Source organism: Polypterus senegalus, chromosome 2, assembly GCF_016835505.1.
Source record: "Polypterus senegalus isolate Bchr_013 chromosome 2, ASM1683550v1, whole genome shotgun sequence".
NCBI classification, from domain to species: Eukaryota; Metazoa; Chordata; class Cladistia; order Polypteriformes; family Polypteridae; genus Polypterus; species Polypterus senegalus.
In genome coordinates this window covers 124094750-124108024 of record NC_053155.1, presented here as the reverse complement: position 1 = coordinate 124108024, position 13275 = coordinate 124094750, and the positions used below count along the sequence as shown (strand labels likewise).

The 13275-nt window shown below is 36.1% G+C and overlaps 1 protein-coding gene across 1 annotated transcript in view; it reads right to left on the bottom strand.

Annotated features, from left to right (window-relative positions):
• Nucleotides 1-13275, bottom strand: part of gucy2f (guanylate cyclase 2F, retinal) — an 85628-nt gene that overhangs the window by 45427 nt on the left and 26926 nt on the right. Inside the window, exons 4-7 of the mRNA XM_039746260.1 lie at nucleotides 8418-8502; nucleotides 7110-7206; nucleotides 6818-6952; nucleotides 3672-3752 (exon numbers count right to left, since the gene is read on the bottom strand). Coding sequence (XP_039602194.1) covers nucleotides 3672-3752; nucleotides 6818-6952; nucleotides 7110-7206; nucleotides 8418-8502 — 398 coding nt within the window. The remainder of the gene's footprint in view (nucleotides 1-3671; nucleotides 3753-6817; nucleotides 6953-7109; nucleotides 7207-8417; nucleotides 8503-13275) is intronic.

The following is a 13275-nucleotide window of genomic DNA, read 5'->3' as shown; positions in this document are numbered from 1 at the left end:
GGGAAAGAGTAGTGGAAGCTAGGTTAAAAAGTGAGGTGATGATTAGTGAGCAGCAGTATAGTTTCATGTCAAGAAAGAGCACCACAGATACAGTACAATGTTTGCCTTGAGGGTGTTGATGGAGAAGTTTAGAGAAAGCCAGAAGGAGTTGCGTCTTTGTGGACGTGAAGAAAGCATATGACAGGGTGCCTCAAGAGGAGCTGTGGTATTGTATGAGGAAGTCGGGAGCGGCAGAGAAGTACGTAACAATTGTACAGGATATGTATGAGGGAAGTGTGACAGTGGTGAGGTCTGCGGTAGGAGTGACGGATGCATTCAAAGTGGAGGTGGGATTACATCCGGGATCGGCTCTGAGCCCTTTCTTATTTGCAATGGTGATGGACAGGTTGACAGATGAGATTAGACAGGAGTCCCCATGGACTATGATGTTCACTGATGACATTGTGGTCTGTAGTGATAGTAGGGAGCAGGTTGAGGAGACCCTGGAGAGGTGGAGATATGCTCTAAAGAGGAGAAGAGAATACATGTGTGTAAATGGGAGGGTACTGGAATGGTGAGGATGCAGGGAGTAGAGTTAGCGAAGGAGGATGAGTTTTAATACTTGGATCAACAGTACAGAGTAATGGGGATTGTGAAAGAGAGGTGAAAAAGAGAGTGCAGGCAGGGTGGAATGGGTGGAGAAGAGTGTGTGGAGTAATTTGTGACAGACGAGTATCAGCAAGAGTGAAAGGGAAGGTCTACAGGACGGTAGTGAGACCAGCTGTGTTATATGGGTTGGAGACGGTGGCACTGACCAGAAAGCAGGAGACAGAGCAGGAAGTAGCAGAGTTAAAGATGCTAAGATATGTAATGGCTGTGACGAGGATGGATAGGATTAGAAATGAGTTAATTAGAGGGTCAGCTCAAGTTGGACGGTTAGGAGACAAAGTCAGATAGGAAAGATTGCATTGGTTTGGACATGTGCAGAGGAGAGATGCTGGGTATATTGGGAGAAGGATGCTAAGGATAGAGCTGCCAGGGAAGAGGAAAAGAGGAAGGCTTAAGCAAAGGTTTATGGATGTGGTGAGAGAGGATATGCAGGTGATGGGTGTAACAGAGCAAGATGCATAGGACAGAAAGATATGGAAGAAGATGATCCGCTGTGGCGACCCCTAACGGGAGCAGCCAGAAGTAGAAGAAGAAGATCTGATTGCTTTTATTGTTTCAAGAGCACCTTTTGCCTATGATCTAATGGATACAGAATGTATTGTGCAACTAATGGCTTTTTAATGAGATAAGGCAGACACCTAACCTGCTGGTCATTAAACTCATTAAAAAATGTATAGCAGTATGAATTAACCAAGACTCCATGCTTGTTATTGTAGCCAAAGTGGAAATTGTCAAAAGCAGGGAAATTTTAAAGATTAACTAGAAATTACTAGGAAGGCAAAATTTTATTTTTAAGGAAAACCAGAAGTGAAATTTGTAAACAAGAAAAAATGTAAAATTTAAAAATTGAAGTAATCATTTAAGGATCCAAATTCAAGATAGATGCTAAGTATCAGCATTAAAAATGCAAGACAGAAGTCTTGAAAATAACATATTTATTCTCCAATGCTAGCCATTTTTTAAAGAGTCTAAAAGCCTGTACTGTATGCTGAGTAATGTGTACCATCATCTTACATAATTTCAATGCTGATAAGTCATATGACTGACAACATGTTTTGATAGCAGCATTATATCCACCTTCATGAAAACAAGCAGAAAATTAGAGGTGCTTGCAAGTAAAAACAACTACCAGTGGGACCTGCAGGGACTTCAATAAAATAACAATAAGGTATAATTAAAAATTAATTGTTAATTGAGAGATATTCAAGAAAATAGATTCTGTTGTTTGAATATACAGATTCTGATGATATGTTTATTAAGCCAGATTTTTAGAAAAATAAACTAAAGTGACAGAAAAATGTTAAAAAGAGAAAAAAGAGTGTAGATTTTGGAATACAAATACAAAAATTAAAATAAAGGTGAATTATTAATAGTTCTGATTCTTGTTAATGTTTATTGGCATGTTTATGGTACAGTGTACTTTGAAATTCTTACATGCCATTAATACAATAATCTAATTTGAAAACTCTCATTTCAGCTCTAAAGTACTAAGTAAGTGAATACATTAATATTGTAGCAGATTAACATTTCCATGTAGCAGAGATCACACTCACAAAGCAGAATATTTTAGATGAGACTAAAGTCTTGTATTTAATAATGCTGATAAGAAGTGTAACTAAACATATGGTGACACATAACAGAATCCCAGTCACAACAATGCAAAGAAAATGGATCAATAACACATTGTATGCTGGAAAAGGTTGAACACAAAAGTGTTTACAAATGACTGCAGATATACAATGTGTATACAAATGACTACAGAGACCTTGTAGAAGGATGTTTGCCCTCCATTATCTGCCCTGTTGGGTACATTCCCTTTTCGTTAACTCTTCAGACAGCATGCTTCCCTTTATGCCAATACTACCAACAGAGAAGCATTTTAGAAGCTTGTAGTTTCACTAAACTGCACAATGTGCCATTAATTACATAATACATTCACAAAAAGGGTAATGAAGTAATACACAGTGTCACGCACGCGCGAGTAGGAGGCCGCGGATTGACTAAGCACCTGAAACCACTCGCCGCCAGGGAATGGTGGGGTATTAACTTTCTCCCTCTGCTTCCTCATAGGAAAAAAGACCGTCCTGCACCATAGGCATGGATGACCGCAGTGCGATACTTCCGCCCTTCCTCCGCCATCTTGCCCTGACGTCATCCTTCCCATCCTCCCTTGCGGTCCTTCCCGACATTCCTCCACTTCCGGCTCCTCCCCAATAAAATGGCCGCGACGCCAGGAGTCGGCGTCGCGCATTATGAACTGTTTAGTTTATGATTTTGACCTGTTTTTTGTTTATCTGTACAATATACGGGGCCGGAAAACCCCAACCCTTGCTACTGTCTCTCTCGGTCCTTTACAACAGTTACCCAGACAATGATGTCATTGTAATAAAACATACATTTGTATCAAAAAGACTTATTTATTCACACCAAGGGGAACTACAGTATATTCCTATAACATATTACCATAAATATTACATATAATTACAGAAAAGACATGCTCTTCTGTGACGAAAGACTGAGGAAACAAACTACTTTAATTTTAAAAACAGAAAACCAGAGCAAAGACCCTATTTGAATTTACAACAAGCAGAATTCTAACAGATAAATAATAAATCACATTTAATTCTAAGTTAAGAAAGTTGTAATTAAGAAAATAAAAACAAAGTAAATAATTATTGGCAATCAGAAAAGACCTAGACCTCATTTAAAATCTGTTTGAATGATCTACTGCTATACTGATAACTGACCAAAATAGTACAATCAGCTTAAATGTATACCCCTTTCTATTAATTATGCTCAAATAATGTGTATACTTTTTATTCAGTTGTACTACTTTCTCCATATTTATTTTCATATTTAATGATATATAATCTTTTAAATTACAAAAGTACCATCCCAAAGAACCTACTCAAACTATGAAATGTATGCTAACATAATATGCAATATATAGCAGATTAAAGGAGAACTGAATTACAAATTTCTTAAGTGACTCCAGGTATAAATGATTTTATCTGCATATTTACCTTTCTTAAAATACTGGTAGAGCTTGGCCTGACATCTCTGAAAGATCCATTTTCAAACTTCTTCAGCCAAACCCAGTCTCCCTATCAAAAGAACTGCATTACAGAAATGCTTTTTGTATTTTTTAAGAAACTGCATATTTTTAATCTTAAAAATTTCAAGAACATCATATATAAATACAAATTATTGAACACAAACCAAGCAGCTCAAGGTGTATGCCATTTCAAATTATCTGCCCATTTAGTTCCTAAAACACCTTTTTCAATGAAGGACTGTGGGTGGCTAGAGACTATTCTGGCAGGACAGATGGGATACCAGTCTGTTACCACTCATATTTATTCACATAACTGTTAGATTCTCTTTAATTGAACACACACATTTTTTTGGGATGAAACATGAGCACCCAAAGAAAACTTGTGGAACCCAGCAGAACACATAATCTAGACATACTGTAAATGACAAGGCTGCAATTCAGACTCACGTTCAAGAAGCCGAAGAGTGGAAACCACTGTATTAAATTATGAATTTTAGGCTACTTGTTTGTGTTTTAGAAAGTCATCAAAGATTTATCTCATTATTAGACAGACACATTCGAAAATATGGGAATGCCATTTTACCATTTTAAATGCAATAAAAATATTTTCAACAATATTTGCATGTAGTCATTTGGATATTACTCGCAGAGTTTTACCATGCATTTTTCACAACAGTCTATGTAATAGATCTAATTACACCTATTGTAAGAATGTTGAAAGAAACTTTTTGTTTCTGCTTTGGCATTATCTTCTTAATAGTGGCTATATGTGACTTGTACAGTCACCATATGACAACTTAAACACTGATTGCAAATATCTTGATTTTGATGCCGTACTGCAAAATTTGTACTTATTCTTACTTGTTCCGTAATATATAAAATGACAATTCTTCTATATAATCACCACAAAGTGACTGTTGCATTCACAAGGAACATTATATATTTTTAACAAACATTTGTTAAATACACAAAAGCCTTTTCAGTATTTGAGTATATTGCTATGGAAAGTTTTGTTGTTATTTATATAATCAAATGTTTATGATTTTTGGTCTTTGAGTGTAGTTACTACAAAATCCATTTAATAATAGTATATATGATTTTGAATTCTAATTATGGCAATTCAGAAAGCTGTGTTTGAAACCCAATTTCCTCCTACAGTCCAACAGCATACAGAGCCAAAATTGGCAAGGTCTGGGCATGTTGTATGAGTGTACTCTGTGATGGACTAGCATTCCATCTAGGAATAGCATTTGCCTGCCACCCAATAATGTGCTAGGATTGGCAAAAACTGTAGCAACTCTGTAGTAGATTAAGCTGGTTCAGGAAATGGGTAGTTGGATGAATATGTTTGATATTTCTACCACCCCAGGTCCATGACCAGTAAAAATTTGTGTAGTAATAGATGGAAGAATAATTGTCAGGGTTAACTGTAGCTCCATAATATAACTGACAGGATGAATCAGGTCTGCTTAGGTTGTCTTACAAGTAAAATTTATAAGTTGAGCAAGTGAATTGGAGGGTAATAGCAGTTTTGTATTTTGTTCTGGTATAATTGTCTCACAATACAGCACATTACTGACAGGAAACTATGAATCAGATGTTTTTTAATTCATCTATCATCCATCCATTATCCAACCCACCATATCCTAACTACAGGGTCATGCCAATCTCAGCCAACACAGGGCACAAGGCAGGAAACAAACCCAGGCAGGACGCCAGCCCACCGCAGGGAACATCCACCAAGCACACACTAGGGACACTTTAGGATCACCAATACACCTAACTTGCATGTCTTTGGACTGTGGGAGGAAACCAGAGCACCCAGAGGAAACCCATGCAGACACAGGGAGAACATGCAAAAAGCAAACCCGGGTTTCCTTACTGCAAGGCGGCAGCGCTACCACTGCGTCAGTGTGCTGCCCTCATCTATCAATATTAAAAAATAATTTGAAATGATTAAGTGACTTGAGGGTGGCACAGTGGGTAGCGCTGCTGTTGGCTGGATTGGCTCCAGCAGACCCCCGTGACCCTGTAGTTAGGATGTAACGGGTTGGATAATGGGTGAATGGATGAATGGATAAGTGACCTGAAAAATTAAGGATGAAATAAAATCACTGTGGTCTATCCACCTGGCCTTCCTATTGTAATTGGTGGTTTTGGAAATGAGTAATTTCAAGCTATATGTGAACCAGTGAGCAGAGCAGTTGCACCCGAGCCAATGAGGACTGCATGGTTGTTGCTTTTAATATGTGTGTCTACTTAACGTCAGACAAAAAAGTTAATGGTATTTTTATTTTGACAAGTCCATAAAGTGAAAGTATAACTATTAACCTTTATATGCTTGATGTATCTCACTAACGGTGGTTATTTTTAAATGGATTTAATTTAGTTTCATATGAGGGGGCTAATTTGTTTTTATTGCCCTGTGGCTTATCAGATTATAGCTATGACACTGATTGTAACATATGCTAATATTACACAGAGTAAGACTATAACTGAAGGATAAAAAAAAAGCATTCAGTCAGGTGCTTTTGAAAAGATCACTGTAAGGCCTATGCAATCAGCAACAATCCTGAAGATCTGTTAATTATGATAAATATATAAACATTTATTAATTATAGCAAAAATAAATTCCACGTTTTTGTCTACTCCAACAAACTTTTTTTTAATGTGCCGCTTTTTCAAAAGTGGTTAAAGTTAACCCGGTTTAAAATTGGGTTTGGTCTTGTTGTTAAAATTGCAGCATTTCTTTATGCAGGGCATCATAATATATAAAGAGCTACACTCATAAATTATAGAACTGTCAAACAAATTATTTTATTGAATAAAACATAACTATACTACATTTGAGCAAAAGACTTTATATTTTATTTATTTTATTCCCTAAAATCAATTTGCTGCCGACTGCTTAATGTTTTTTATCCTTTAAACAAAGTCTCATTTGTTATATAATGCTGTCATTATAGTAGTTTATAGATGTCATTTATAGTAATAGTATAGATGTCATTGAATCCTAAACTAGAGCTTTATGAAGGTTGTTAAAAGTATTCCTTTTAAAATAGGGCTGTTTATGTTGATCATAAACATCACACTTGACATAAATGATGTCTGTACCTCATATACAGCTACATTAGATGTCTCATAGGTTGCAAATGTTATACTTTTTGCTGAATGGGAGTGTGCTAATGATTTTACACTCCGTCCTTCAATGATGCTTTTGGTGTCACAGATGTCTTCTAGAGTCAACTTCTAGAACAGGAAATAAGAAAAGAGAGATTTCAGAATACTATTACAATATTCACATCTTGTATAATATTAGTTTACATATATATGATGTTTACAAATCAGTTTTCCTTGGTCTGTATGGACTTAAGAAAAACTATTTTTTATTAATTGTAATACTTACCCTTTTGCTCAATTGTGGGTTTATAAAAGTCAAATCTTCTAAACTGAGAAGGATTTTATTCGGACCTTTAACAAGCTGGATCTGTTGAATGCGACGTCTGCAAAAAAATACTGTTTAAATAGCAGCGAAGGTTGAACCGGTTGTGCTATAGATAGACTAAGTGCTTAGAAATAAAACACTGCTGCTGATTTTTGTTGCAATTGAGGAATTGTGTTTGATATACAGTATTTGCAGCTCTTCATAAGACAATGTTTTTGCTACCTGATTCAGTTGTTTATAAAACAATGCTTTTGCTATCAGATTAAATCAGACTTCTGATTATATTCTTCTGTATTTTCTTTTAAGTATTGCTTGACAAAGCAATAAGAGCCATCATTTACGTTTTCTTAATAATACATGAAACCAGTCTAAAATGATTCACCACCTGTACATTTTCCTGACACATTAATAAATATTTCAATACTCATTTTGAGTTTTCTGTCTCTAGTATCTTGCTCTTTCTGATGCATTATACAACTTACCATCGTACAGTACATGCCTTTTTTCATAGTTTATTTGAAGTGAGTTGAATGATTTATTCACTTTTGCAAAACCAAGGCTCAGAACTGCTAAAGACAGTTAGTTATGTTTAATGCTGACTGCACATTGAACCTACAGTGTATGTGCTAAGTACGTTTCTAAAGAAGACCTGAATTTTCCCCCTAGTGGTTAAATCTGAGATCCTCAAATTCTCATATTGTTGAACTTGTTTTAAAGCAAGTGCTTTGGTAGAATTTGTTAACTATATGCCATCTTACACAACGGAACATTAAAAATGTATAATACATAAAATATTTACTCATTTTACTAAAGCATTTAATAAAAACACATTTATTTTAGCTTAATTATTCATTCATTTAATGTCTTATTTCAGATTAAGAGCTTTACAGTTAATGTTCGTGTCAGATACACATGTTCATGGTCCCTGTCTCAAAAATAAATAAAAAAAAATGTTACTTTCATCACACAATATTATTTTTTCAGTAGGCTAAGTCTCTTTTTTCTTCCATGTTTCAACTGAATGTGTGTTATTAAGTTAAAAATCAATCATGAGTATGAAGCTCTGAGAAATATGTTGTTAAAGTTTGCATTTAACATACTGCATACAAACACATTAGCATTAATTATGAAGATTCTGCGTCTCACTATGCATTAGAGTTTATGTGGTAAACAACTATGTGCAGGTCAGTTTTGACTTTAGACTACAACTATGGTATAACAAATGCACACATATAGATAACTGCATATTCATATAAAGTATATTTTTACCTGATCATAAGAGCTAATCCCACTCCAAAAAGGCCAAGAGATAATATGAGAGCAAATATAAGAATCACAAAGGTGAGCTCCACACCTACTGGTCAAAAGTACACAAAATAAGCAAGTTATTTATTATTTAGTAAAACTAGTATTTTCCAATATCGTTACCTTCATATTACAGATATTTTCTAACAATTAAATGCTAAATAACACACAATTTTAATATCCAAATGTTTAATCTGCTTAGAACATTTTTGATTACAGAATATAAAGGAAGGTAAACATTTGTCACCTAGGATTGACACTGCACTGAGTGGACAGTATAGTAGAAATATCTTCTTTTTTAATTGATTGGTTAATCATTGACACAATCTTATATGTTAATATCAGATAGTGGAGGAAAAAAGAACAAAATAAATATTTAAATAATTTTTCACAAAGCATGATAGGGGGTACTTGATATGTTGGCATTAATATATGAGGAACATTACACTTCCTATGGTTTTCATACAAGATGATCTCACAGGAGTATGGAGATTAAACGGTTACCCTAAAAACATCCAGTCAACAGAGGTTCTCTGGTGAGGCTCGGACAACTGATATATGGGGAAGATAGAAGCTAATTAATTTCAGTCAGCCTACAGTTGAGTGCAACAGTGTTGCAAAAAGAAGCAATTAAGATAACACATGTCATACCTTGGACCTCATAGATTATGTCTGCAGGTTATCCCAATTAATTCCAAGTCTCTTAGTGAAAAACAATTAAATGAAGTTGCATTGGGCTAAAGAACATACACACTACAAGACTGAATAACTGGTACTCTTCCTGCTGATTTACAGTAATAGAAATGTTATATAATACCATAAGTCTATGTATTAAAACTCCCAGGTATCATCAGTGTATGCTCTTGGTGGCAGTGGAATAGTATGTGTCTGTCATATTACATGGTGAGTCCTTTCATCCAAGCAGATGAGTGCTAGAATGTCTTGGGATATCTAATTATCATTGTCAATAAGGTGCATCTCTTTATAGCAGCAGTATGCCCATCTAGCCAAATAATGCTCCATTCCAAAAGCTTTTGAAAGCTCAGAATATTATCCGGAGCATAGCAGTGGTTTCATCTTATTTTAGAAGGCACTCCAATCACCAGATGTGGTAATCCATCTATGGGTAAAGATGGAATGAGCTATTAAGGGTATAGGTAAATCACAAGGCAATCTGCAACAAATATGTTCTAGCAAGCCTGTGCCACACTTACTATTCCTAGTTGAGATTATGCCCTGATAATTTCACACTATTGTGAGAACAAATGGAAGACCAATCCACTATTAATGCACTAGATATATCAAGTAATGTTGGGGGGCAGCATGGTACTAAGTGACATTTACTGTAATCTAATTACATTTCCCTGTAACAAAATAGAAAAATGTGTTACAGTTATAAATTCTTGCAATCACATAACAGTTACTGATTTAACTAGAATTTTATTACTTTCATTACACAATTTTTAAAGCAAATATGTAAAAGTTAATGTCTTGAAGTGCAGACATTCCTTCTCTCATAATATGCTATGAATTTCATACAATGCCCTGAATTTTACAATGCTGGCTGATTAAAGATGTGTTTTGCTTTTAAAATTTTTGTTACTTCAGACGTACAGCCTGTTGATTTATGAGATTAGATTTACAGAGAAAAAGTCTTTGATACCAATCAAAAAAAAATTACTGTAACCGTTATGCATTGTTAAATGTAATGCATTATTCTGATATGTATTTTGATTTTTTTTCAAATTACTTTAATGTTCCCATGAAAATACAAAAATCTGTGCACAAGTAAGGTAACCAAATCTTTACCTTAATTATTAATAAATATAAGAGAGCTAATTGTAAAATGTAAATACTTTCTTTTAAATTACCATGTTCCTTTTAGCTACTGCAAACAGCACAGAGGTGGAAGAGACTGTGTTGCATGGCTGTGTTGATTGTTTTACACAGTAAAAACATCAGATAATTGTCCACAAATGATCAACAAGTGCTCTTTTTCTGCTGGCCCGCTGCACTAGCAATAATTTTATCATTTACTAACTCCATGTTTGCAACTGATCAAGTAGTTAATATATATAAAGTAGGTTTATTTATATATTTGAAATGGCATAGTATTAATGTATGTCATGCAGTTTACTTGTTTAACTGATGAATTCATGTGCTCGGTTTTCGGTTTTATTAAAATACAGATGGGATATATGGTTGTCATCCTTTTATTTTCCAAATGTTACATGTTTGCATGGGTTTAGAGAGTGAGATAAAGTGATATATATTTTTTTTGCATTAACATTATAATTTCTGAGTTAAAAATACCCAATCCAGGAAAACAGATACATTAACAATAGGGTACTTACTTTTGTTCCACATGTTGACCTATAGCTATATTAAAGCTATTTCCTCCGTAATTATTTTTCACTTTCAGTCAACTAGTGTTGGAGTTCCGTGAAAAATAATACTCTAAACAGATACCCTCTGTAACTTGTAGTGATGGCTGAGAAAATTGCTGAATCTCATGTTTTCATGCAGAACTGAGATTACAAAGTTTATTATATATACAGTCCAGTCGTGACCAATTTTGAACAATGGAAAAAATAAAAGATCTCACGTTACTTGTTTCATGTAATCTACATGTCAGCTATCCAGTTGTATACTCAAAAGGTGTAAAACGCTTTTATTTTTTACTAAAATATTGTTAAACAGATACATGCAATAAAATCAGAGTACATCATAAACATGAAGTTCAAGTCACTTGGGATTGCCTTTTTGAAATGAAGATTAGCCTGTCCACCTCATTGGTCAAGAGTCTTATGTTAAGATCACTACCTGGTTGTGAGTTGGATCAGAAAGTGGGAAAACATGCAAGGCAGACCAGGCAGAACCAAACATGAGTGAGAGTGTGCTAGGGAGATGTCCCCATTCTGGGAATCTTCGATTTTGAAATGCAAATTTCTCTTTAATTTCAAGGAAGACTGGAGACACTGAACCAAATGGGCCATGTTTTGACACTGCATTGCTGAGGTTGCTATGCAGAGCTGTGGATGTTAAGGTCATTGGTGAGTGCTGTGGCAGTAATCCCTGAACCCAGAGATTTAAACCAGCAGTAAAAAAACCTGCCAGATTGAAGAAGGAGGCCATTTGAGCTTGGTTAGTGTGTGGAACTCCAGGGGCAGTTGCCAGGTACCTACAATCCAAATAGAGTGTAGCAATTGGAGTTGCGGAAGCAATAACGTAAAATGACCTTTGGTTGGCCTCAAAGTGATTCTGATAAACTGTCAAGCAACTCAGGAGGGAGAAGCAGTGCTTTTCCAATGTGTTTTATACCAGGGATGGATTGCTGCTGATCTCACCTAGGGATGTATAGTTGGGTGGTGAAAGGAGCACTTTGAGGACCTCCTAAATCCCACTGACAAGCCTTCCTTTAAGGAAGCAGAGTCAGGGGACTCCAGAGGAGGACTCAGCCTTCTTTGTAGCTAAGGTTGCTGAGGTGGTTAAAACCTCCATGACTGCAAGGGCCTGGTGTGGGGTTGACTTTCATCCTCAATTCTTAAAGGCTCTCGATGTTGTTAGACTTTTTTATCTGACACTCCTCTCCAACATTGCGTGGAAGTCAGATTGGTTAACTATGGGGATGTTCCCCATCTTTAAGAAAAGGGACCGAAGAGTATGTTCCAATTTTAGGGAGTGATAACACTTCTTAATCTCCCTGGAAAGGCCTATGCCTATGCCCATTCCTGTTGAATGTGGGACTCTGCTAGGGCTGCTGTTTGTCTCTGATTCTGTTCATAATTTTTATGGACAGAATTTCTAGACAAAGTCAATAAGTGGTGATTTTCCAGTTCAGTGACCTCAGGATCGCATCTCTGCTTTTTGAGGATAGTCCTGCTGGCATCATCAGTTAGTAATCTTAGACTTGCACTGGGGAAGTCTTTAGTTGAGTGTGAAGTGGCCAGGATGAGGATTAGCAGCTCTCTACGTTTGAGGTTATGGTTCTTGGGTAGAAAAGGGTGGAGAGCCCTTTCCAGATTGGGGATGAGGAGCAGTTTGCCTTAGAAGAAGGAGATTAAGTATATTGGGATCACAGGATTTTGTTCATGAGTAAGGAAATAAGGGAATGGGTGATGGACAGTCGAGTGGAAGTTGTATCAGCCAGTCATGATGAAGAGAGAGCTGAGCTGCAAAGCAAAACTACTAATTTAAAAGTCAATTAATGCTTCCAACCTCACCTATCGTCACAACCTGTGTTTATGGTACAAATTACATAAATTAGTTTACCTCACATGTTGTCTCTGCTTAGCACATAGTAAGAGGAACATAGACATTCGGGAGGAGCCCAAAGTAGATCTGCTGCTCCTCCAACAAAGTAGCCAATTGAGGCAGTTTAGACATCTGATTGGTATGCCTCCTAGACACCTACTTTGGGTGATGTTTCAGGCATGTCCAACTGGGAGGAGACCTCGGAATACACCAAGGACATGCTGGAGAGATTTATATCTTTTGGCTGGCCTGGGAAGACCTTGGTATCCCCTGGAGGAGTTGGAAGAGATGGTGGACAAAACAGACATCTGGGTGTCTTTACTTAGACTTCTGACCCCACAAGCCGGACCCAGATAAGTAGCAGAAAATGGATGGTTGGATAGATGGATGGCATGTGTTAAGCACGTTTTGAGCGTATGACTTAGGTAAATGAAATGTGGATTATGTGACACAAGTATCATGATATTTTGTATTTCTTTTATCCATGGACTTTTGGGAGTTTTTTATGTTTTCCATGGACTTTTCATTTGAAATTGTGCTTTATAAGTCACTATTGGCTTGTATTATA